This window comes from Buteo buteo, chromosome 3 (genome assembly GCF_964188355.1).
Source record: "Buteo buteo chromosome 3, bButBut1.hap1.1, whole genome shotgun sequence".
In the NCBI taxonomy this organism is placed as follows: domain Eukaryota; kingdom Metazoa; phylum Chordata; class Aves; order Accipitriformes; family Accipitridae; genus Buteo; species Buteo buteo.
In genome coordinates this window covers 18,119,442-18,141,867 of record NC_134173.1, presented here as the reverse complement: position 1 = coordinate 18,141,867, position 22,426 = coordinate 18,119,442, and the positions used below count along the sequence as shown (strand labels likewise).

The 22,426-nt window shown below is 40.6% G+C and overlaps 1 protein-coding gene across 4 annotated transcripts; it reads right to left on the bottom strand.

Annotated features, from left to right (window-relative positions):
* Window positions 1–3,675: 3,675 nt before the first annotated feature.
* FAM210A (family with sequence similarity 210 member A) lies at window positions 3,676–22,337 on the bottom strand. Of its 4 annotated transcripts, none has more exons than XM_075022926.1 (5): window positions 22,282–22,337; window positions 10,838–10,961; window positions 9,116–9,588; window positions 6,838–6,949; window positions 3,676–5,536 (listed from the first exon to the last, which is right to left on the bottom strand). In XM_075022926.1, the coding sequence occupies exons 3-5, from the start codon at window positions 9,562–9,564 to the stop codon at window positions 5,303–5,305; spliced, it is 795 nt and encodes a 264-aa protein (XP_074879027.1). In that variant the 5' UTR covers window positions 9,565–9,588; window positions 10,838–10,961; window positions 22,282–22,337; the 3' UTR covers window positions 3,676–5,302. The 4 variants fall into 4 exon arrangements, with proteins under 4 accessions (XP_074879027.1, XP_074879024.1, XP_074879025.1 ...); XM_075022923.1 differs by lacking the exon at window positions 22,282–22,337 and adding an exon at window positions 22,094–22,212; XM_075022924.1 differs by lacking the exon at window positions 22,282–22,337 and adding an exon at window positions 22,094–22,208 and having other exon boundaries at window positions 10,838–10,958.
* Window positions 22,338–22,426: the final 89 nt, after the last annotated feature.

Genomic DNA, 22,426 nt, shown 5'->3' with positions numbered 1-22,426 from the left:
TAGGCAGCAACTTTAGCTCTGGCCCCTGCTTGGGCTGTGACTTCAGCACTGGTGCCAAATTAGAGTTGCGACTTCAGCTTTGTCAAGATATTGGAGTGAGACTTTAGCTCCTGCCCCATCTGGGGCAGGAATTTCAGCTCTGGCCCACCTCAGGCTGCTACTGAGGCTCTGGCCCAATATTGGCCAAGATTTTTGCTTGGCCCCATCTTGGACTGCAGCTTGCCTCCAGCCCCATCTTTGGCCACAGCTTTGGTTCTGACCATTCCTCAAGTGGCTATTTTGGCTCTGGCCCCTCTTCAGGAGGCTGCTGTGACTCGGTCCCTGTTTGGGCCAAGGCTTTGGCTCCAGCCCCATCTTGGGTTGTGACTTTGTCTCCAGCTACAGCTTCATCTGCAACTTTGGCTCCAGCCATTGCTCAGGCCAAAAATTTGTGTCCCCATCTTGGGCTGCCACTTTGGCTCCAGCATATCTGATTGCAGGTTTGGTTCTGGCCCCGTATTGGGCTGTGACTTAATCTCTGGCCTGATATTGGCCCCTGCTCAGCCTGCGACTTTGGCTCTGGTGCCATCTCAGGCAGCCACTTTGCCATCAGCTTGATATCAGAGCACAACTTTGGCTCTGGCCCTGCTTGGAAAGCTGTTGTGGCTCTGGCATGTATTTTGGCTGCTACTTCAGCTCCAGCCCCATATCAAGCCGTGACTTTGACCCTGGCCACCTCACCATCCACATCTTTGTCTCTGGTTTGATACTGGGTTGCAGCTTTGGCTCTGGCCCCATTTTGAGCCGCAAGTTTGGCTCCAGCCCCATATCAGGCTGTGATTTCAACTCCAACTCCATCTTGAGCTGCAACAGCAGCGGTGGTGATATTTGTACTCCGTCTTTGGCTCTGGCCCAACCTCAGGCCACGTCTTTGGCTCCAGCCCCTGTTTGGGCTGTTAATTCATCGCTTGCTATATCTTGGGCTGTTACTTTGCCTCTGGCTGAAATCTTGGGCCATGGCTTCAGCTCTGGCCCCATCTCTAGATATGACTTCAGCTCCATTCCAATTTCAGGTTGCAATTTCAGCTCCAGACCCATCTCAGGCCTCTGACTCTGGTATGGCCTAATACTGGGTCACTACTTCAGCTCCAGTGCCTGCTTGGTCTGGCAACTTTGGCTATGGCTTGGTAGCAGGTTGTTACTTTTTGGCTCCAGCCACATGTTGGTCTGTGGCTTCATCTCCAATGGCATCTCCGGTTGTGATTTTTTTTGGCTCTGGCCCTATATTGAGCTGTGACTTCAGCTCCTGCCTTATCTTGGACTGCTACTTGCCTCCAACTCAAATTTGGCTCTAGTCCATGTTCAGGCAGCTATTGTAGTTCTGACTGCTTTTCGGGCAGCGATGTAGGCTCTGGCCCCATCTCTGGCCATGGTTTTCATCCCAGCCCATCTTGGGTTATGACTTTGGCTCTGGCACTACCTCAGGTGGCAAATGTGGCTCTGGCCTGATATTGGGCTCTGATTTTTCTTTTTTTTTCTCTCCAGTCCCTGTTTGGGCCGTTATTTTGACTCTGGGCCTATCTTCAGCTGTGACTTCGGCTCTGACCAGTGCTTGGGCTGAAACTTTGGCTCCTGCTCCTGATGGAGTCATATCTTTGGCGCTGGTCCTCATTTGGGCATTATTCTGCCTCCAGCCCCATCTCAGGCTCTTTCTTTAGCTCCAGCCAGAGTTTGCCTCCAGCTCAGGTTGCTACTTCACCTCAGGCCGTGACTTTGGCTTAAACTCCTGCTTGAGCAGTCACTTGGCTTGGGCTCTTTCTTACACGGGCTGCATCTTCATCCCTGTCTTGGGCCACTGCTTCAGCTCCTTTTCAGGTTACGACTTCAACTCTGGGACGGCAGCTCTGGGTCTAACCCCATCTCAGGCTGTACCTTTGGCTCCTGGTCCTGCTTGGGCACTATGTCAGCTTCTGCTTGAGCTGTGACTTCATTTCCAGCTTCTGCTCTGGCAGGTGCTTAGTGCCTTCACATATGTACCTGTACCAGAAGCAGACAACGTGATGGTCTCCAGTGGTGTTATGTGTGAGGCAGGGAGCAGGCAGAAGTGGGGTAAGTTACCAAAGCAGCACTTTGTGTGGTGGTAGGTGCCTTGGTCTCGGAGGGACAGCCCCCCCCCCGGGCTTAAAGGACAGGTAAAGGGACAAAGGGACAGCTCTTTCCCATGAGGATGCTGAGCTGCCAGAAGGCGGCAGCCCCTCCTAGCACTGACTGGATGGTCCTGCAGGCAATGGATGGGGCTCCTGGGCTTCTGCCTGGGCTTTTCACCTCACCAAGGGCTCTTGGCACTCTGCTGGGGAGAGCTCACAGAGCTCTGCTGGGCACCCCCTTGCTTGGGTCGCTTCTTGGCTGCCTCAACATCAGCTCTAGGTGCTGCAGACAAACTGTTTGCCTTCCTAAGCCATGGCACCTGCCTCTCTGTTCCTTCTGCGCTGCCAAAGGCACCCCCTGGTGCTGCTCCACCTTGAGGGACACTGCTGCCACGTGGCAGTACGCCAACTCTGCTGGCTTGGGCACCACTAAGAGGAGACCTGGTGTTGTCCTCAGGCAGCCCCTTACTTAACGCAAACAGCCTGTGAGCAGTTGGGGTGCACTGCCTCACCAAAGGGGGATGGACACTGGCTTCCAGCCACAGGGACCCATCAGTAACAAGAAGTGCACCCAAGTATCGTGGTAAGAGCTATGGAAATCAAGTTATAAGTGAGATAGATAGACACAAGGATGAAAGTCAACTTTATCCTATAGTTAAAACTGCAGTGCAGCTGGGTACATGCTGGGCACACAGTGGGGTAATGTCGTTCATCCCCTGGGTGGCCCAGGAACACCCCAGCTGGTCTCTGTGCTAATGAGGCAATGCACTGATTCCAGATGAGGCTGACTTGAGACAAGGTCACCAGTGCAACTGAGCATTTGACTAATTGCTCTCCAGGTCAGATTTTCAAAGTCTTGATTTCCCCTCCCGCTTTGTGTAGATCAATCCACCTAATTGTGTGCTTTGTTAATTGATGTGCTGCGTGGAGGATGGGGCTGTTCCAGAAACTCCTTGAGCCTGTTCATGCTGCAAAATTGACCAAACAGTACATAGATGAGGCCCTTGACAATAGTCACTATGAGCTGCTCCTGCAGATGCAGAAATGGTCACCTAGGACAGTCTACTGCACATAGTTAAGAAAGGAGGTGTTTTGCACTTAGCATTGGTAGTGAGGGATTATGCAAGCACTGGAGTGGTCACAGGCCAGCTGGACATGGGGAAGGGCAAGAGGATGGGGGTACCAAAAAAACCCTATGTAATAAATGAGTTCTAACATGCCTGGGGGGGCTACAGACCCATCCTAGGACAGCAACCCTGTGCAACCCCTGCCATGTGCAGAGAAGAGATGGATCCTGTGAGCTGCACCAAGAGGTTCCCATGTGTGGTCCCAGACTGTGAGGAAGACCATGCTGTATTACTGGGGCAGACTTCAGGCTTTGTGGGGTGCTGCAGGACAGAGGCAACACTACCTGCAAAAATGGAAAACCAGAACAAACACCCACATCAGAAGAATGCGTGCATGAGGAGAGTAAGGAAAAGTACACTAAAATAGAAAAAAAGAAAAGCATCTATTAACTAATTCTACAGTAGTGCTTGTCTCCGCAGCATAAGAGTTCACAGAATTATTTTTTAATAATATTTATCAGAAACATGGCACTTTTCAGTGTCCTGAAGATGTACATACAATGATTATTCCTCACAACATCCCTGTGAGGTAGGCAATAGATTGCAGTCACGATGTGACACGTGGACAGAGGCAGAGAAGTATATAATCAATCCTGCATAATTAAGTTAATGAAGTTCGACTCACTCAAACATGGAGAGGCTCTCAGTGACTTGACTGAACACATAAGAGTGGGACAGAGCTGATACTTTGTCAGCCATATTCTTTTATTCTAGTAATTTACAATGCTCAGGGCCCAACTCTGTTGCTTCTGCATATCCCCCTGCAAAAAACCACCTTTATGAAACAAGATACGCATGCAGAGCACAGCTACAAAGTGGGATCTGTAATAGAAATAAGAAAAAAGAACACTTAAATTTAGCCTACATTTGAGTAAAACCATGAGAGAAGGTTGCCTGCCCAGTCAAATAGAACAGTTTGAACTTTAGTCCTTTATGACATCTCCGAGACAGCATTTCAGCCTTCAGCTATGAATAAGTATTTGCTTGACCTAAGAAAATGCAGGGGAAAAAAGTTTAGTAGATGGTGATCTCTGTCTCTGAAATTATGCTTATTTTAGTTAAATTGTTCTACTAAAGTCTGAGGGATTCCTGAATGGGAGGAGGAACTTTTGGGTTTAACTCTTAACTTTGCATGTATTTAGTTTTAAAAGCCCCTTGGTATATCAATTTCTCAAGTAAACTTCTCTTTCAGAATTTTTTTTGTTCTGAAAATGAAATGAAACAGTTTTGTAAACTTCAATATAATAAAAACCCCTAGTTTTTAATATACAATTATTGATTAATTTTATTTAATAACTTTTTTCTACTGTAAATCAACTTTAGGAAACAAAGTATACTTGACAGTATGGCTACTGTGATTAACTCATCTTCCCATAGATTTCAGTTGAGATTTCTGAAAAGATAGACTGTCCAAGAAAGATTCATAGTCCAAACCTGTAAACTATCACAGCTCAGCTCAGCTGAAGTTAGCATAGCCATTACAATTCATTCCAACTGACTGGCTAATCCATTGATTCCTTCATGTGCAGTATCACTGATAATGGTCTGTCTCCAAGTTGAGAGATGATCACTACTGAAGAGGCCTGGGTCCACATACTCTGAAAAGCAAAATATGTTGCCCTTCCCAGCAGAGAAATCTTCATTCTCACTTAATGGAAGATTCAGTCTAATGGAATAATGGCTGTGCACTATGATGGAAGAAGAATAAAGTAGTGGCTTTTGAAAGAAACCATCTTCATTTTGAGGAGGGCAGGAGGAAGAAAAGAGGGAAGAGTAACTGTTAACACTATTACCAATGGACACATGAACTTCTAATTTGTGATTCATTATTCCTTCTGTAAACTGAAATTTTGTCACAACTACTCTCCCCCAGGGAACTTTAACCTTGGTGAATATACAGAATTTTTAAATCCACAGAGCAATTGTAGTCTCCAGACAAGGGGAAAAAAAAAAAAAGAAAAAAAAAAGCTCAGAAGTGCACTTTGTATATCCTGCCTCACAAAAGGTTAAAGTGCTAAATTTGATATATCTAAAAATTAAGCATCCCTCCTAGTCCTTTATTTTCTTAAATGAAACTTTATCTTTGGTTTCTTGTATCTTCTCTGTAATTTTATCTTTTGTTTCTTCCATCTTCTCTGTAATTTTATCTTTTGTTTCCTCCATCCTATCTTGTAGATATTCCTTTACTGGTGGTGGTGTGGACATGTAGCCATTCTTACGTAGATATTTAACAGTGATGGATGTTCCTCCCAAAGTCACAGTGTATCTGGCAGGAGTTGCAATCTTAAAGAAACCAAAGAACACACCATATCAATATAACAGGACAATATTATCTAGCAAAAGGTATTTTTAATATGGAAAATTATTTTGGCCAGTGTCAGATACTAAAAAGATCTTCTATTTATAAGGAAATAAGCCAATATACAGTGCATCCCCCAGAAATGCATACCTTTTACTTAAAGTATCCTTTTGACAAAACTAGCACAGGCATTAGATTTACATTTAAAAACAAAAAACCCAACAACTCCCTGTGCAGCTTGTGGGACGAGCATTAGGCATCTCAGAATGCAATTCAGAACAGAGAGTATGTCAACACTGAGCCATGTAAGCAAACAAGATATACTTTAAATTCTAAAATTCACAAGAGTATAGGCATCTTTCAGTCCAAAACTAGGACCCACACATAGAAAGCTAGAGCTAAAAGAGACCTTCAGAGGTCAGCTAATCCAAGACACAACAAACCAGGTTCATTATTCTAGATAGACTAACCTGTTCTTTCAGAACTTCAAAGATAAAGCCTGCACAATCTTTCCTTTGCAACCTATTCTAATGCTTCCACATCTTGAAAGTTTCTGCCAGATCTCCCAGCTATAATAAATTCTTTATATTTAACCACATTTATTTATTGGTCTCTTTTAGGCACAGGAATAATTAGCAAGAGTAGTGCTTTCACATTTTGTTTGGGAAAATAATGCCTTTAAATAACAGGGAAGAAGCACATCGCATTTGGAAACAAAACAGATAAGTGGCATTCAAAGCAAATATAGAACTTTGTTTTTGCATGGTCTGACATGTTTCAAGTTTCCCAAACACAGATTGTGCACCTGTAAATCAATAAAAAGAGACCCAAACCTGAATGTAAGTAACTGAGTCAAATGGACAACAAAAGTACTTGACAATGATGAAGAACTAAGGTAGGAAGACAAACTAGCGAATCCTCTAGGATAATAACAACTGTATGTTTACCTGGAAATTATGAGGTGTTTAGACTTTACCTCTTTATCCCTGTTCATTATGTCAGGAATACAGAGGAATAACTTAATTGTAATTAAAGCTCTGAGGGCAGACAACAGTTCTGCAGCAAACAAAGAAATTATTTTAGAAATACAGACAGACTCCTTAAAGGAACACAGAGTCCCTATCAATTTGCATGTGACTATTCTTACTACAAAAATGAATGCTGAAGTATGTGTAACTATCAAAGAGCGAAAACAGCATTAATTCTTTCTGCTGTAAACAAATAAACCCTGTTCAGTTCACCAGGCAAGATTTAGAGCTTATTTACAAACTATAATTATACTTACTTTATACAATGCATATGCAGTTAGTGCATTTCCACTCTGGGAATTTTTCAGGATGTTTACTATACTCTCTGGTAAGCCAATCAACTCCAGGAATGGAACAACATTCACTCCTCTATAAAAGAGAAAAAAAATTGGCAACCTGAATTGGAATTTGAAACCTGAACAGTGATTTACAGTACCATTTCCATTCTTTAAATCTATTATACAAACTTTGTAATATGATAGCAAAGTATTTTTTCATCTAATCAATATACTTACAGGATTTCTATTTCTGTACATATAGGGAAATTAATGTTCTTTTCAGCATTCCAAGAGGTGACTCATTTATACTATCCCTGTTGGGCTGAGTAGCTACTAACTTACCAGTGTCCCAGATTATTACGTTTGGAGACAAGTAGATATAATGGTGGTAAGACAGTTACTCAGGCTCCCGTTGTGCAGGTTCAACTTCATGTTCTGTTTTACCCAAAATAATTTTTTTTTCTTTCTAAAATTTCAGACTACTCTGCAGCATGCCCAGAAGCACTGAATCCATACTTCTGTGTCCTCCATTCACTTGTAAATATATCAAACAAATGGAATGTGGCAAAAGAAAAGGAAGCAACATGCTATATGGACAAGACTTCAGGGGTTTTGTACCCAGCTGTTCTACCTTGTCAATATAAGGTGGGTGGAGGGAGCTCCTATCACCGTTTCTTTCTATTTGAAAACCAGGGAAGCTAACATCAGCACCAAAGAAAAAAAAAGACAGACTGTCTTTACATTACAGTAGAAAGCTACATGCAGTTATAGATGACCTGACTTTCCAATATTTAGTGATGTATTATTAGTATCATTATCCATTTCTACCTACTATTTAAAGCATTCTTCTGTGCATGCGATCACTTCAGCATCAGTAACAATAACAGGCAGTAATTTACTAACAGTGACTAGAACTACAACCTGAAGGCCTAGCCCCAGAGTAGAAAATGGAGACCAAGTAAGATCTGAAAGACAGCATTAACCATGTTATTTCATAAATCACCATTGTTTAATCTCATATCATGAGCAGTCATTCTGAAAGGTATTTTCCACTTCAGGAGGGTCTTGCTCCTGTGGCATGACAAACTGAAGCTTTGTTATAATTAGTTTCTAGTTAAATATTTCTGCTGCTTTCATCCATCAAATAAATACTGATTTTAGCAGCTAACTTAAGTGTTTCAAGAAAAGTAATCTTCACTCAATCTGAAATGTCTGGATGTAAGCATCAACCCGAATTCATCCAAAGCAAAATATTTTTATAGCTCAAGACCTTTATTCCTCTGACATGAGCTAAATTTAGAATGACATTTGGATCTATAGCTCCTAGAAAGGGCAATTATGCCAGCTGGTTAGAGTAACTAAAACAAACACTTGTGCGGTAAGGCATTCAGATGTCAAAGCCTCATTGCTGCTGCCATGAACTGTTGTTGTTTCATGCTTTCTATTATTAAATATAAAACACTTGCAATCCAGAGATAAACATTTACTCATATTTAGCAAACCATGTGCAGATAGATAAAAACTCTTTCACCTGAACTAGCAGCTCATAGCTGATATAGTAGGCTTTTTTCCCAATAAATGCCATTTTCCAGAACAGTATCTGGCACATGTTATAGCTGAAAGAAACTAAAATTAGAATACTTATCTTTTTTTCAGCTACACAAATATTTAATTTCCAATTAAAAAGTCTGGCCTACAGTAGCAATTTTTTCAGTGGAAGACAGGAAAGACAGGAAAAAGAAGTAAAAAAGGAAGAGATATACATGGCTTGCAAGGAGCTCAGAGTGAGGTAAACGACAAGTCCAATGATGAAGGAGGATTGGGGATGAAGGGGGGAAGAAGTGGTGAAATAACCCTCAAGTCCAACAGCAAAAAAAGAACAGGTCTATAAAGATCTCACCTAGCAATTTGTAATCAGGATTCCAAATCCCTATCTTTACCTTGTGAGAGGTTACTAGTAATTTCAATGCTGTTTACATCCATGCATATTTTGGGGAGATGAGCATTCCTTCAAATGTTAACAACATATCTAGTACACAGCAATAACTGCATGACAATAGTATGTACGTGACACTCTCATGAATTCTATATACTTTCGATACTAATCTTAGGCTACATTTTTAACTGAAGCATCATTTCCCTACTAGATATTGAGGCACTTTTTAACATGTAATAATAATTTATATGTCCTTTCACGTGTGAAAGTCAGTCTCAATTCAACAGCAGTATTGGGCACTGCAACAAAATACCAACTTACTTCATGGCTGCATAGTAAAAGGATCCAAACCATACAGTAGAAGTCAGAAGATGCACTGGAATCATGACTTTTCCATACTGTTTAAAAGTTTTCTTGAATCTCTGAACGAGACTAATTGATTTGTCTTGTAACGGATCAGGATCTGAAGAATCTGACTCTACAGGGCTCTGCTTGGGTTTATCAGTGGCCGAAGTCAAAGGATTTCTCTCTTCTGATACTTTGTGAGGAGTGTCTGCTGGCTGTGATGAAAAAGCGCTTTTCTTTGAGGCAAACTGTGCTGCACCTGCATGAAGACATCGTTTAGGAGGGTCCAGTGCTAAAATCACTTTGCATCCAACATTAGACAACACTGATTGTCCTTTTAAGCACTGAAAGGTACTAGTGCGAGGAAAAACCAAACATGTCCCATGCGCCAGATGAGATGCAGTATGTAATAGACTCCGCTGCATTTTGATGAAGTGTGGCTAAGGTTTCTATAGAGAGGAAACAAAGAAGAGTAAATGAAATGCATTTCAATAATCTGATTTCTATTTGCTCCAATGCCACTTGAAATTCTCAAATTTTAAATTGCTTTCTATTCTTCTACTTTAAAATGTTTTCCTTATCTTGCTTTGCAGAAATTGTTACCTTCTAGAATTAAGCAAATATTTTTAGAACTCACTTTTTTAGCATTCTGAACTAAAATGGCCCCTTCACTTAACACACTCTGCTCCTCACAGCTAAAATGCTCATTCTACTCTCTAAAAACATTTCTAGGTGTTTAGTGCTATCTACTGCTTTTATCTGCATAATCTGGCACAGTTATTGAAAAATTACCCTTGAAACTTCACTTCTAGTAGCAGCTGATAGTTTGAGTGACACTTCGAGCCTACATAAATGTAGTATGAACTCCCTCTATTGCAATTAAAATTAATTTTTGGTGTAAATACATTCTTAATTTCGGTATGTTTTTTCGTGTTCTATACTATTTTGAATTAAGAGTAAAGGTTCGTACACACACACACAAAAATCAATAATAATAATTACTATTAATAATCAATCAATCCCCTTAATAGTAACAAACCTAACCATAACAGCCTGCCAGTATACACCTGTTAGGAAGGGGGATGGTACTGTTGAATGTCATGTATTAACAGGAGCAAAATTGAACTGCAATTTCCAAAATATTACAATGCAAAGAATATTTTAAAACTGTGGATAGCCCAGTTAACTTTATGATTTAGAATACTTAACAGTTACTCCTGAAAGTTCAAAAGAACCATTGAGAGATTCCCCACAGAAGAAGAGAGGAATGATGTTTGGCATGCATAGACATAAAGAAGTCATTTCCACCCCTGCCCCAAATGCATGCTTTGAACTAGTGAATGAACTACTAACTCTCTCCTTTCCTTTATACAATGACTGCAAGTTACTGAACTAATTTTCCTTCCTTCCAAAAAAGTGCCACTAATTGATTTTATGTAACAAATGCCACTTAAGTCATATTACAACCTTCAAGTCTTTCTGATGCTTTTATGCTTTTAATTATCATAATTCTTGATCCTAACTAGAAATCATTCAAGTTTAATTGAAACTCCACTGTTGTCTTCATGTCTGCTTCACCTATAGACTTAAATATCTTTCAGTCGGGTGTTTTGATAGTGAATTTGTCTAGGCTGCTGAAAATGATTAATACTTCATAACATAGGCAGAAGTTTAAAAAAAAAATGAACCCATACATACCCTTTATTACTTTCCAGCTACACAACAAGAAAAGTATGTTAAGGTTTGTATCTTCAAAAAGTTGCAACTCTTCCACTAGTTCACCACCTTTCAAATGTATGTCTTGAACATATTGATGACTCTGCTAAAGTAGAAAAAAGGTGCATTTAGAGAAATAGCAACAACAGCAAACTAACATTATGAAGATTTTTGGTCAGCCTGAAACCTTGCTTACTGAAGAATTTATTGGTATAAATTCCCCTTTGGATACTGACACACTAATGGGAGAATTTTTTTTCTGTGTAACTTAGAAGTTCCTCAACTGTGAATTACTGTTTCCTTCCAAGCGACAAAAGTTTCATAACCCAAATGCATCTGTTGGAAGATTCCTGCCTATATATTTTCTAGGTATTTTTATGTTATCGTTGTGCTTGAATTAATTGCAATTACTAGAATTAAACAATGTTTGATGTGGGGAAAAGATTGGCAGAATGGTTTCAAACTCCCCAGTAACCTCTACCTTGCATGTGAAGCATAGACACCTGCTTTTGTTGAACTCACACTAACAGGAGGTATTGCATCAACAGGGGAAAAGGGAACTCTAGTCTCTATGAAAGCAAGCAGTTACTCCTGTTGAGTTATGAACTCAATGGGAGCCAAGAAGTACTGCTGCTTATAGAGCAAGTCAGTCTTCTGTAAGAATTCACTGGAAGTTGTAACTGCTTGTAGTATCTCTGGTTTTACAAGAAGCAGAGATTCTTGCTGACTACTTAGATCCAAATTCAATTGCTTCTCAAAACAAAAAGTGGAAAACACTCAGCAAAAGTCAAGTGTTAAGATGGGACTCTGTCATACACCAACCACCTTACTGATTTATAGAAATTATAACAACAAACTGGAAGAGGACAACTACCTGGCTTGCCTATTGCCACTTACACTCCTGAGGGATAAAAACTCTCCACAGAGGACTGTTAACAGTACACAACACTGAGCATCTGCCCTAAGTAGATTTTCACAATATACCGCCAGCAGACTCAGCAAAGGATACCTATCCATCTGTGAGAATTTGGGAGCTCTTGGGTCAGACTTCTGTTGTTCAGCTATTTTGAGTGGATGGTACCCTATTGAAAAGTACCTGTTCCAAACAAGCTTTGAAACTTGCCACCATACAACATGGGGGAAACCATGCTCAGCACTCTGATTTTGGTTCATTAATGTTATTAACAGCACTCTGCATTCCAACAACCTTGGAAGAAGATCATTCTTCTGTACAGAAGCAAGAAGAAACAGAGTAAGTATTTCTGAATTTTCCCATTCTATATAGTATACATATAGTAGCATTTCTCAGAACACCATTTCCAGGTTTTGCTGTCCTGCAGCTACTGACAGCACAAAAGTAAGGCCGTACCACACCTCTAATTCATTACAATGGCTGCAGAACATTGGGTACGAAATGGCTCCCAGGGGGTGAGAATTCTCCTTAACATGAAGCAGTGATGGGTCACTACTATGTGTTCAACACTCATCAGTCAGTTGCTAGCATAGTTGTGATTAGTAAATGAGTTTCAAGGCCTCTGCTCACAGAGTTAGGTGCACCTTATAAGATTTAAAAATAGAACGTCACCAATGGCTTTAAAGCAGAGGAACTAGCATGGCCACTGACAAGACTTGCCACACCACTTTTTTTGTTTCTATATCCTCAGATGGACTTGGAACTCATTAAGGGTTTTTTCCTCCATTATGCAAGACCTGGCTGGTCAAAGGGGAGGTTCCCTAATCATCTAGCGTAGATCCTGAAAAGGTCGTGAACCTTGTAAGCACAGACAAAAGTATGGGTTCTAGCTAATACTGTGAATCAGCTTAATTTTTGCTTCTCCACTTTAAAAAAGCTTTTTGCTAGATGCTTGGTATATAAGAAAAGGCTTAGATACAATAGTGCTTGTATTTGAGAGAATAAAAGAAAACAGGTTTTTCAAAACAAGGTTGGAATTTTCCTAACAATCCTACTGTGTTTCATAGGTACGTGCTTTATTTTATTTATCTAAATGAACAAAGGAGAGACTTTTGAAGTATCAGTAAGTTGAGGATTACACTACTATCCAGCAGCACTATAAGACCAAACAAGGGAAGTATTATAATGGTTACAGTAGGATGTAGGAAAGGCAAATGAATAAAATAACAGATTAATATAGCATACACTTTGTAAATTGATTTTAAAGAAATGAATATTGTTAAAGGGATGATGGATGCAGCTGCTAAACTAATATTTTAATTACTTGGCTCAACATCGCAAACATCTTAAACAGGACAGACAACTCAAAGTGCACACTTAATGTGGTTGGAGGTCCAAAGAAATACGAAACTAGTTGTTTCATCCCTCTAAAACATGAGATGAATACAGAGAAATCTGTCCTTTAAGATGCAATTAGTGAAAGGGAGTTCCTAGTACCCTGTGCACTCAACAGGCACTGGGAGAAAGTGTGTCAGCCTATGGATTTGAGACAATTTTATTCTCTAAATATAATACTTTTCTTAAAGAAATTACTGGAGCTATAAGCTGTACAACTGCACCTGTAACTTTAGGTTGTTAAAACCACTCAGATTCTCAAGAAGTCAGGACAGTAACCTAAATGTTATCCACATTTTTCAAAAGTTGTTTCTTCATTTTAGCATATTTCATTTTTTTCATGCTGTTGCACGATGCTGCAAAGGCACAGAAAAGAACAGAAGCTAGAATCTTCAGATACCAAGGTGGAAGGAAAAGCAGCCAGTCTGTGGCATGAGAATTTTGCCAGGGGTGGGGAGCAGAAAGTGTTTTAAAGCATCTTAGATTTCTACATTAGCTTTCTCTTAAAAATGCCACAAGGAAAAAAAAATATGGAGATGTCTAAGGACAAATATAGCTGTTCTCTGCTTTAAGAATCCCATGTGGTCAGTGACTGCCTAGATGCTAGTAGGACAAACTATGAAAAGATATACAAACACTTCTGGGGTAAGGTGTCCTCTTCAGTGCTGTCATTTTCTGGCTAACTATTTAGTAGTATCTCCAGCTGGCTGTAAACTGAGCTGAAGAGATCTTGGCTGTGCAGGACATACTCCTGGTTGGGATTCTTGGACATCCATTTAGTTCCTGAAGGCACGTCTGTCTCATGGCAAGCTATTAACAAGCCTTCTGACACAAAAGGAGGGCTTTAGTGGCCTCTTGAGGAAAAGCATAGATCAGCTTCTCATTACAGTGCTAGAGGTTTTATTTAGCAAACTTTTGTACTTCTGTTATAATTTAGATCAGCTTTGGCATAAACATGATGTACTCCAAGAGAACTATCTCTTGCACTTGCTCTGCTACATCTTTGCCTTCCAGTGATTACTAGGAAGTAGAGATTAGACTTGCTTTTGTTCCTAGGACAACAAAAATTCAGGATCTCTCAATGTCACAGAACTGGTCTATGTGACTACCACAAATTCATGGTTTTGGATGTGTGCTAACATTTTATGCAAAAAAGAAACAGGGGATCATTGGAAAACACAGAAGCAGCAAGCCAGGCCAATATAGGTACAGCAAAGGCTGCTGCGGATATCTGCTGTTGAAAAGAGAAATCATGCCAGAGATGCTGTCAGATGAAACTTTCATCAGGATGACTTGTATAAAAACAGTTACCCTGTTACAATTAACTTTTTTTGAGCTACCAGAGAAATTAAAATACAAGAACAGGTGTGGATATAAGATGGCAAAAACTTTAGTGTAAGTTCTTTTACAAAAGAGGTCAGAAAGCATCTGAGGGAATTGCGGGTGTAGTATATGTAGACTACAGTGGTTTATTTTCTCAGTTCTACCAGAAACACTCTGAATACAATATGTAAATATGGATGAATTCAAAGCATTTTCACTTGTTCTGTTACTGTTTAAAAAAAGAACATTAATTATACCACAGGAGAGTTCCCAATGAAAATCCATGAGCTTTTTTCCATTCCCAAGGCACCTTTCTGTGAACCCAGAGAATTAATTTACATTCTTGTCATTTTTAGTGTAAAATCAAGCAAACTTTGAGGGTTGTGTGTTGTATATACAGAAGGATTTTGAAAGGACACAAACCAAGTTTTCAGAAATCCTTTCCAGCTCACCTTTCAGACTGCATAAAAAGCAAATGTACAGAGATCTCATCCAAACAGCTCAGTTTAATAAAAAACCCCACTGTATTGCTTACATTTTCACTAAACATAATTAAAAAAACCCTCAAAACTTGTTTTCAGATTTAAATTGTTCTTGTCAAGAACTTACTAGCAGTATATTTAAAAAAAAAAGGCATCTTGCCTAACTAATAAACCAAAATAAGAAAACTACAACTGAACAGAAAACATCTATGGGTTGCCTAAAAACCCGGGAACACATTTTAAAATCATTATAATAATAGTGCAATACGTGCAAAGCATCATTGCTTTTCCTAAACTCAATGTAAAATATAAAGATAAACCTCTTAGTAACTGCAATGGTTCAGCATAGCATGCAGTCACTATCCACAGACAGGAAAACGGCAGTGTATAGGGACTTTTTATTCTTTGTATTAGTACTTTCACAGTATATGAATGAGCATTTAGAATTTGTATTATGACCTTTACTACTTTTGCAGTGTCCCTGATACAATCTGTTATTCATTCTAAACTAGGAAACTTGGGTTATAATTTGAAGTTTGGGCATCACTAGCTATCCAATCTTGTCTACCATTTAGGGCTGTCTAAAAAAAAAAACCCAAACATATTAACACCACATTTTTGGTTAAAGGGAGTAATGCAAAATAAGTCATGGTGAAATTTATTAAACTGTTGGTAAAAAATCATCACGTTAAAACAAATGAAAGAGTAAATTCTTGTAGACAAATTACCCTAAAACATTAGCCCCATCCCACCTCCATCATGTCTAATCTCTTCACTTAGTAAATGCTATGCTATAATTTTCAAATTGATCATATTACTACAGCTCAATACTGATATAAGTGGAGACAAGCCAACAACTTTTTTTACCCTTATTTTATCTCAACTACTCTTGTTCTTGCTAAAACAAACTTAGTGAAGTCATGAAAGTAGAATAAACCCTCATAGGGTCCTTACACACACAGCAATCTTTGCTACTACAATCTTCCAAGACGTAAGTATTAGAAAGCACAACAAAATGTAGCTTTAGGAAGAATAAAACTTCTTGTAGACATTTATAAAGTCTGAACATTGGATTCAGAAGGCAAATAAAACAGGAGAACCTAATGCAATGCCTGTGTGTTGAGTTATAGATCTGGAATGCTAAACAGGAGGCTTAACAGCTGATCTGCACCCAGTCAATATGACAGTGGTATCCCCATTTTCCTCTATGTTGGAAGGCATTAGATCTTAAGCTTGCACACAGCTAAGCATTATATAAAAGTGTGAATGATCTCTCTCCAATTCTTCTAAAAGAAAGTATCACAATCACTTGTAGTGCTTACTGCTCTTTAGAACTATGTTTTAAATAACTCGTGCTATTCCATCTTTTAACTCTGTTTTCCTGCCTTGCAGTGCTGAACAGCTACCCTGGGTTCCTTCGTTCAGAAGTTTCATTCTGCCCTCTACTGAATTTCTATGTAAGTACACCTCTTACACTAATACTACAGAAGGTCTCTACTCTCCACGATTCCTTCCAACAAGTGTAAATTTGCTGGAACTTCTACGTTGGTTCCAGAGCCGCCCAAAGTAACAGGCACATGTCAAAGGAAGGGGAAAAAACCTGCCTTTTAAAGTGCTATCTGATTTGGGTTTCTGTCTATTTGTCACTCTATAGACACGCATCTGCAATAAGCAAGTTAGAGAAGTCATGCTTTTAGATAAGCTTAGAAATAGACATATATATCTATGCTAAAAATGTTTAAAAAGCCCTTTGTTAGTTCAAAGCAGGGATTGTGCTCATCTGTGTATTATTTTGCCCTTCTGCCCATTACCTTTCACTTTAAGCTAATGATCAAAATAAGATCTAATTCTCCCTCCTTTCTATTCCACTCTTGTGTAATAACTTTCCCAAGCAACCCCTGATAGCCTCTTTCGTCCTTGTATCTCCCAATGTATCATTAGTTCATTCCCCTCCAAACACTTGTGTTTTTTTGTCAGAGGGTTTTCAGCCAGAGGGCCCTTAACACGGAGGTGTAGGGGAGTGTGGGGGTGGGGGTGCAGTTTACAAAGCAGTGGGAAGCTTCTACTAACTAGAAGAGGCTGCAAAAGGTAATTCACATAAGCAAGCTTCACGTCAGCCATTTCCTGCATATCCCTGTGAACTCACTCAGAAAAAAACCACCTACAAATGAACTGGTGAGGGGTTAGATGCTAAAACACAAATACATACACACATCAGTGTTCCACACTTCACCAAAACATTGTTTGAGAATGTCTTAGGATCTCCTCTCTCGATAGTTCATTGAACTTTATCTGGCAGATTCCTCACCTCTTTTGACTTTCACTAATCATCTCAAGAGTTCTGACTCTACATTTTAAGACATGCTGGAAGGCATTAGAAACATGACTGTTAGTTCTACATTCAGGGTTCAGATATTTCTTTTGTGAAGTTCTGCTACCTCTCTTCAGAGTTCAGATCTGCTGTCCACATCTTTTCACTAACAGAGCCATCAGTTACAGTCAAAAGGTTGCGGACAAAGTTAAAACTCCAGCTTGCTCAAGACTTCCTGCTATTCATAATTTGGATTCTAGTAGCCAAGCTCATTTTTCAATTCATAATCTTTCTGATCACTCAGGACTTCACTGACATATAAAACTTAGGTTATATTTAATTTAAACAGCTCTTAGAGTTATAATCACATATTTATTCCTGAAAGATCTAATGAAACAACTGGAGACATGCTGCAGATACTTCCTCTTGACTAATTATAAAAGGCATTTATTAGGAATATGCTTAAACTTGGATCTTAGCACCAACTCTGTAGACCCTTTGGCCTCGTCTTGCATTGTGACTACCAAACTGTTTTTTTCTAGCCTTGACAAACGCTATTTTTGCTACCTTGAATCTTCACAGGTCTTGTCTCATTGTTCTGTATCTCTTCCCTCCATAACCCAATCATAATCAACAGTATCGGCTGTAATAATATTTTAAATGCAAATTATATTATGTAACAATTTTACAAAACACTTAAAACAACCCCCACCAAGTAACGAGTCTTTTACCCATCAAATTACCCAAAGTGCTTCTAAGACTTTCAAAAAACATGCTCAAGGAAAAACTCTGAAGCCTCACAATTAGAAACAAAGTAGGAATAACTGTAAACCAGCCCCAAACTGAAAAAAAACCCAGAGCTTCATTAACAGCAGAATTCACAGTGGAAGCATTAGGTTCAAGATTTTTTTTTTCTTTTATTCTCCCACCACATTTATTTCACATTTTCAAACACTGAAAAGCTGTCGTTTTTCCCAGCAAAAAATACAGAACGTTCATCTTTCAGCAGAATTACTGTTGGCAGACATTCACTTCGAGTACAAATCTTTCCTAAATATTCAAAGCAAGTGTTGAATTCTCTGTTGTGAATTCAGACTTCTCCATATGGGGAAATATGTGTAGTATCAATCAGAATATCTTGAAAAATTATGTGTGAAGAGGCTGATCATAACATTTACAGAACACACACATGCTCAAAACCACACTCTTGTTCTAATTTTTAGTAAATGCTATTCCCCACAACTCTACAAATGAATGTGAACTGTTCTTATGAAAGAAGTATTATTTTTATTAAGGTCTTGATACCTGAGTGGATAAACTTTCTTGCCCACTATTCAATTTAATGCCTTACACAGCATCTTTAGCACAGATGACATGATTGCTAATGTTGGCAGCCATGCAAGTAACAAAATGACACCATCTACAAGTGTCCGAAAGAGCATCAGACTCACAGAGCTGTGTCTTCACACCAGAAGGAACCCTGATGGGACTTCAGGAACAGGACTCTAATAATGCTCCTGCTCACAGTCTGAAGTAGCAGATTTACTACATTGCTGCATTCAGGTTGAGAAAGGAAAGCACATTACAGTTAACTAATTACAGTTAAAAGATTAAGTGGCCTCCTGTTCTACTCAACTCTTCCACTAGCCACTTTTGGAAGAGACTTACAGAACTGCTGTAAAGCCACTCAGGTATTTTTATTTAGAAGCTACAAAATCCATCCATTTGAAAAAAACTACTGCTGTGTTTTATATTTTGTTCGCGAGCACCTGACTGTACTAAGCCCCATTCCCTTCCCTCATCCCACTCTGCAAGGACAGACTACTCAAGTTCTAGAGAGCTGCAAGGGATCATCTGCTAGCATGCTCTACAAAGCCAGAGTCACAGCCATGCAACTTCTTGTTTTGTTTATGTAAGAACTGTTGCACATGGTCAAGGTCAGTTTGGGGACAAAATAAAATAGTAGATCCATGGAATTAAAATTTACAGCCCAGCTAAGTGGTACTTTCTGACATACACAGAGTAAGACCTAGTTTTACCATTCAGATGTCTTTGTTTAGAAGGAGCAGTGTCATGTCTGGTAACACAACAAGAACAAATTTTCATTTTTTGTTGAATTGTATGATGGGTAGCTAGTTTGAAGATCATGTGGGCAGAACTGAGTGATGGAAGGCACTGGGGTGGAAAGGATTAGAGCTGTTTAGAGGAAACACAAAATTAATAAGAACACAGATCATTACTATTTGCACTGCAGAAGTCTAGACAGCAACCAGCGTGAAGCCCTATTGTGTAATCCCAGTGCCCTAAAGCAGAAATGACTTCTGTCCTTAACTGCTTAGCTACTAAGGCAGACAAAAGGTGGGAAGGCTGACATAACTAGGCACACCAATCTGGCCTACTAACACCTGGTCAAACCATAATTTTCCTGCCAGTTTGAAGTGACACATTCTTGACTTAATATGAACAAAGTATGTTGGGCTTAACACACCTGTACTAGTACCTTCAAGACCAACTGACTTGTGGAAGGTATCATCACAACAGATCATAAGCATTTTTTAACTAACTTTCTACTATTACTGTAATTTTATTATAATGACAGGGAAATAAAGAATAACGTGGTTTTTAGAGGTATCATGATCCAAGACTTAAAAATAAAGGAAAAGTCCTATAACTTGGGCAGTATGCTTTTTTGTTGTTGTTATTGCCATACTGCACCATCCATTTGTCTCAAGTCAAAAAATCTACTAGAGGTACTTTAGAGTCATTAAGAACCCCTGACCCTGAGGTTGATCCTTGATCTACAGTGATGGAACTGGGTAGTTACCCATCAGAATATCAAAGTAAAATCCTTATGAGCTATTGTGATGACACATTACTGTCCAGGAAGACTTCAATCATGTTTTGGGCCCAGGCCTCAGTTCTTCTAGAGGTTTTATTCCATTCTTAATACTGAAATATTGCTGATCGATGTTGAATTTGCTTCGGCATCTAATTTTCAAAATAAGTTCAGCTTCAACTACCTGGGTTTGCAGTGTATCAACACCAACAAGAACTATATTGGATCTTCTTTCCAGTCTGCAAAACTAACTGATCGCAAGGAATATTATGCATTCAACTAGCAGTTTTACATTTTAAAAATCAGTGCGCTCTCTGCTTTCGACTTGAATTTGTCGTGGCTGTATCTTCAAGACCAGTCAGAACTCCCTACAGATCCAGAAAGGTGTCAAGATGCAAACTGAGGGCTGTTATCTGAGAAAAGGGGACATCAAGAACTCCCCGTCTTGCAAAAACAGACTTCAACTTCTTAGTGATGCCTATAAGCATACACACAAGCTAGGTCAGTTCATCTGGAGAAAAGATCATCTACAGCAGGAGAATTACACAAATCCTTTTAAAAATCAAAACCAGGTCAAAACTTTTTCTTATCAGCTGCTATAGTCTGTGAAGTAGATCTGTAGACAGTCATGCTAGACAAATCTTTAACTTCTTACATTCCTTACATACTCTTTAGCAGTCTGAATTTCCCTACTCAGTTTTTGCCATGTGCAAGCCACCTGATATCCACCTACCCAAATCTTCAAATGATTTTTTTTTTTCCTCCCTGATGGAATTGCTTCTCACACAGCGAGTGCAATTCAATAATGCTCCCACAGAGGCCAATCATACCGCTTCTACCTCAAACAGCCCTTGAACAGAAAAAGAGATAAACACCTGCTGTCAGCCCCATAGGAGGAGATGGATAGTGGGGACACATTATCCTCTGTGCATGCATTTCCCACACAGAAGCAGCTGCAAGTCACGTAAGCTAGCAGCACGTGCAGCAAGACACATTCCAGCTGAGGAACTTGTTCCCTCTCTCCCTAAAGTAGCAAAACTTTGGTAAATCATTTTATGTTTATACTTCTAATAACAGTAACACCTTGGGGTTTAGGTAAATTGAGGAACACTTTCATTTTAAGAATTAGTTTTGGTAAGGAATTCTAGGACACTTCATGTCCAAACTAATGTTTTCTCTTTTGGGCCAGCTTGTAGAAGGCATTTCAGAAATGGACATAAATGAGGCTGAACACGCAGTTTGCACTGCCTGACACAAATCCACATTTGACTTAAAAGCCTTAACAAAAATTCTTACGACTTCTCAGTCCGACTCCTTGGATAAATCCCATAGTCGATTACCAGAAGCAGATTACTAATGAGGACCGTAACTCCATGCGACTTTGCCAAGAGGGTTGTGTCTTGTTCAGCCAGCCACTGCCTCCTACGGATTCAGAGACCTCCAAAGCTAGTCCATACAAAGTGCAAGAGAAAAAAGCGCTGAAAGCTCAAGGTGAGCCAAAACCCATGATTTTTACCAGCGGACAGGCAGGAGGAGCAAAAATCGGATTTCTCAGCTCCGAGATTCTCCTACTGAGGGAAGCCAGCCCCTTTGCTCGTATTTGTCACACGCCACAAGCGAGTCGCTAAAAACCGTCCAAAACACTTACTAAACAAGAAAACATCTGTAGAGCCCCTTTAAGCAATCTAAAAAAAACCCCAACCCCAAAACCCCGAAAACAACCAACACCCAACAGGACAGGCGCGGAAGCGGTTGCCTGAGGAGAGAAGCACCCGGGGGAGCCGAACCTAACCACGGCCCTCGAGCGGTACAACCGTCCGCGACCGGTGGCCGACATCGCTCACGCCACACAAAACGGCCCCGGAGTTTGCCAGAGAGAACGCAGCCCCCACACACACACTCCCCCGACCGCCTCCGCCGCGTGCCCGCCCGCTCCCGGGCGGCAGCCCCTGCCCCTCGGCCCCACACGAGCGGGTACCTTGTGGCCAAAGCCACCGCTCCTCCTCACGGGCCCCCGGCCATGGAGACGCACCGGGCGGCTGTTGACGGACGGCCGCTGCCGCGCGCGCCGCTCCCGTCGCGTCGCGTCCCCGTCGCGTCCCCGCCCCTTCCCCGCCCCGCGCGCGCGGCAGGGCAACGTGCGGCGCCGCCCGTCCCCACCATCACCTTGAGGGCCCGGCCGGGCCGACTGCGCAGGCGCGCGCCGCGCCCCGCCCCGCCCCCTCGCGCGGCCTCCCGGGGCTCGTAGTCCTCTCCTTCAGCGGGCCGAGAACCGGGCGCGGCGCTCCCGCGCGTTTTACGCGTGCGCAGC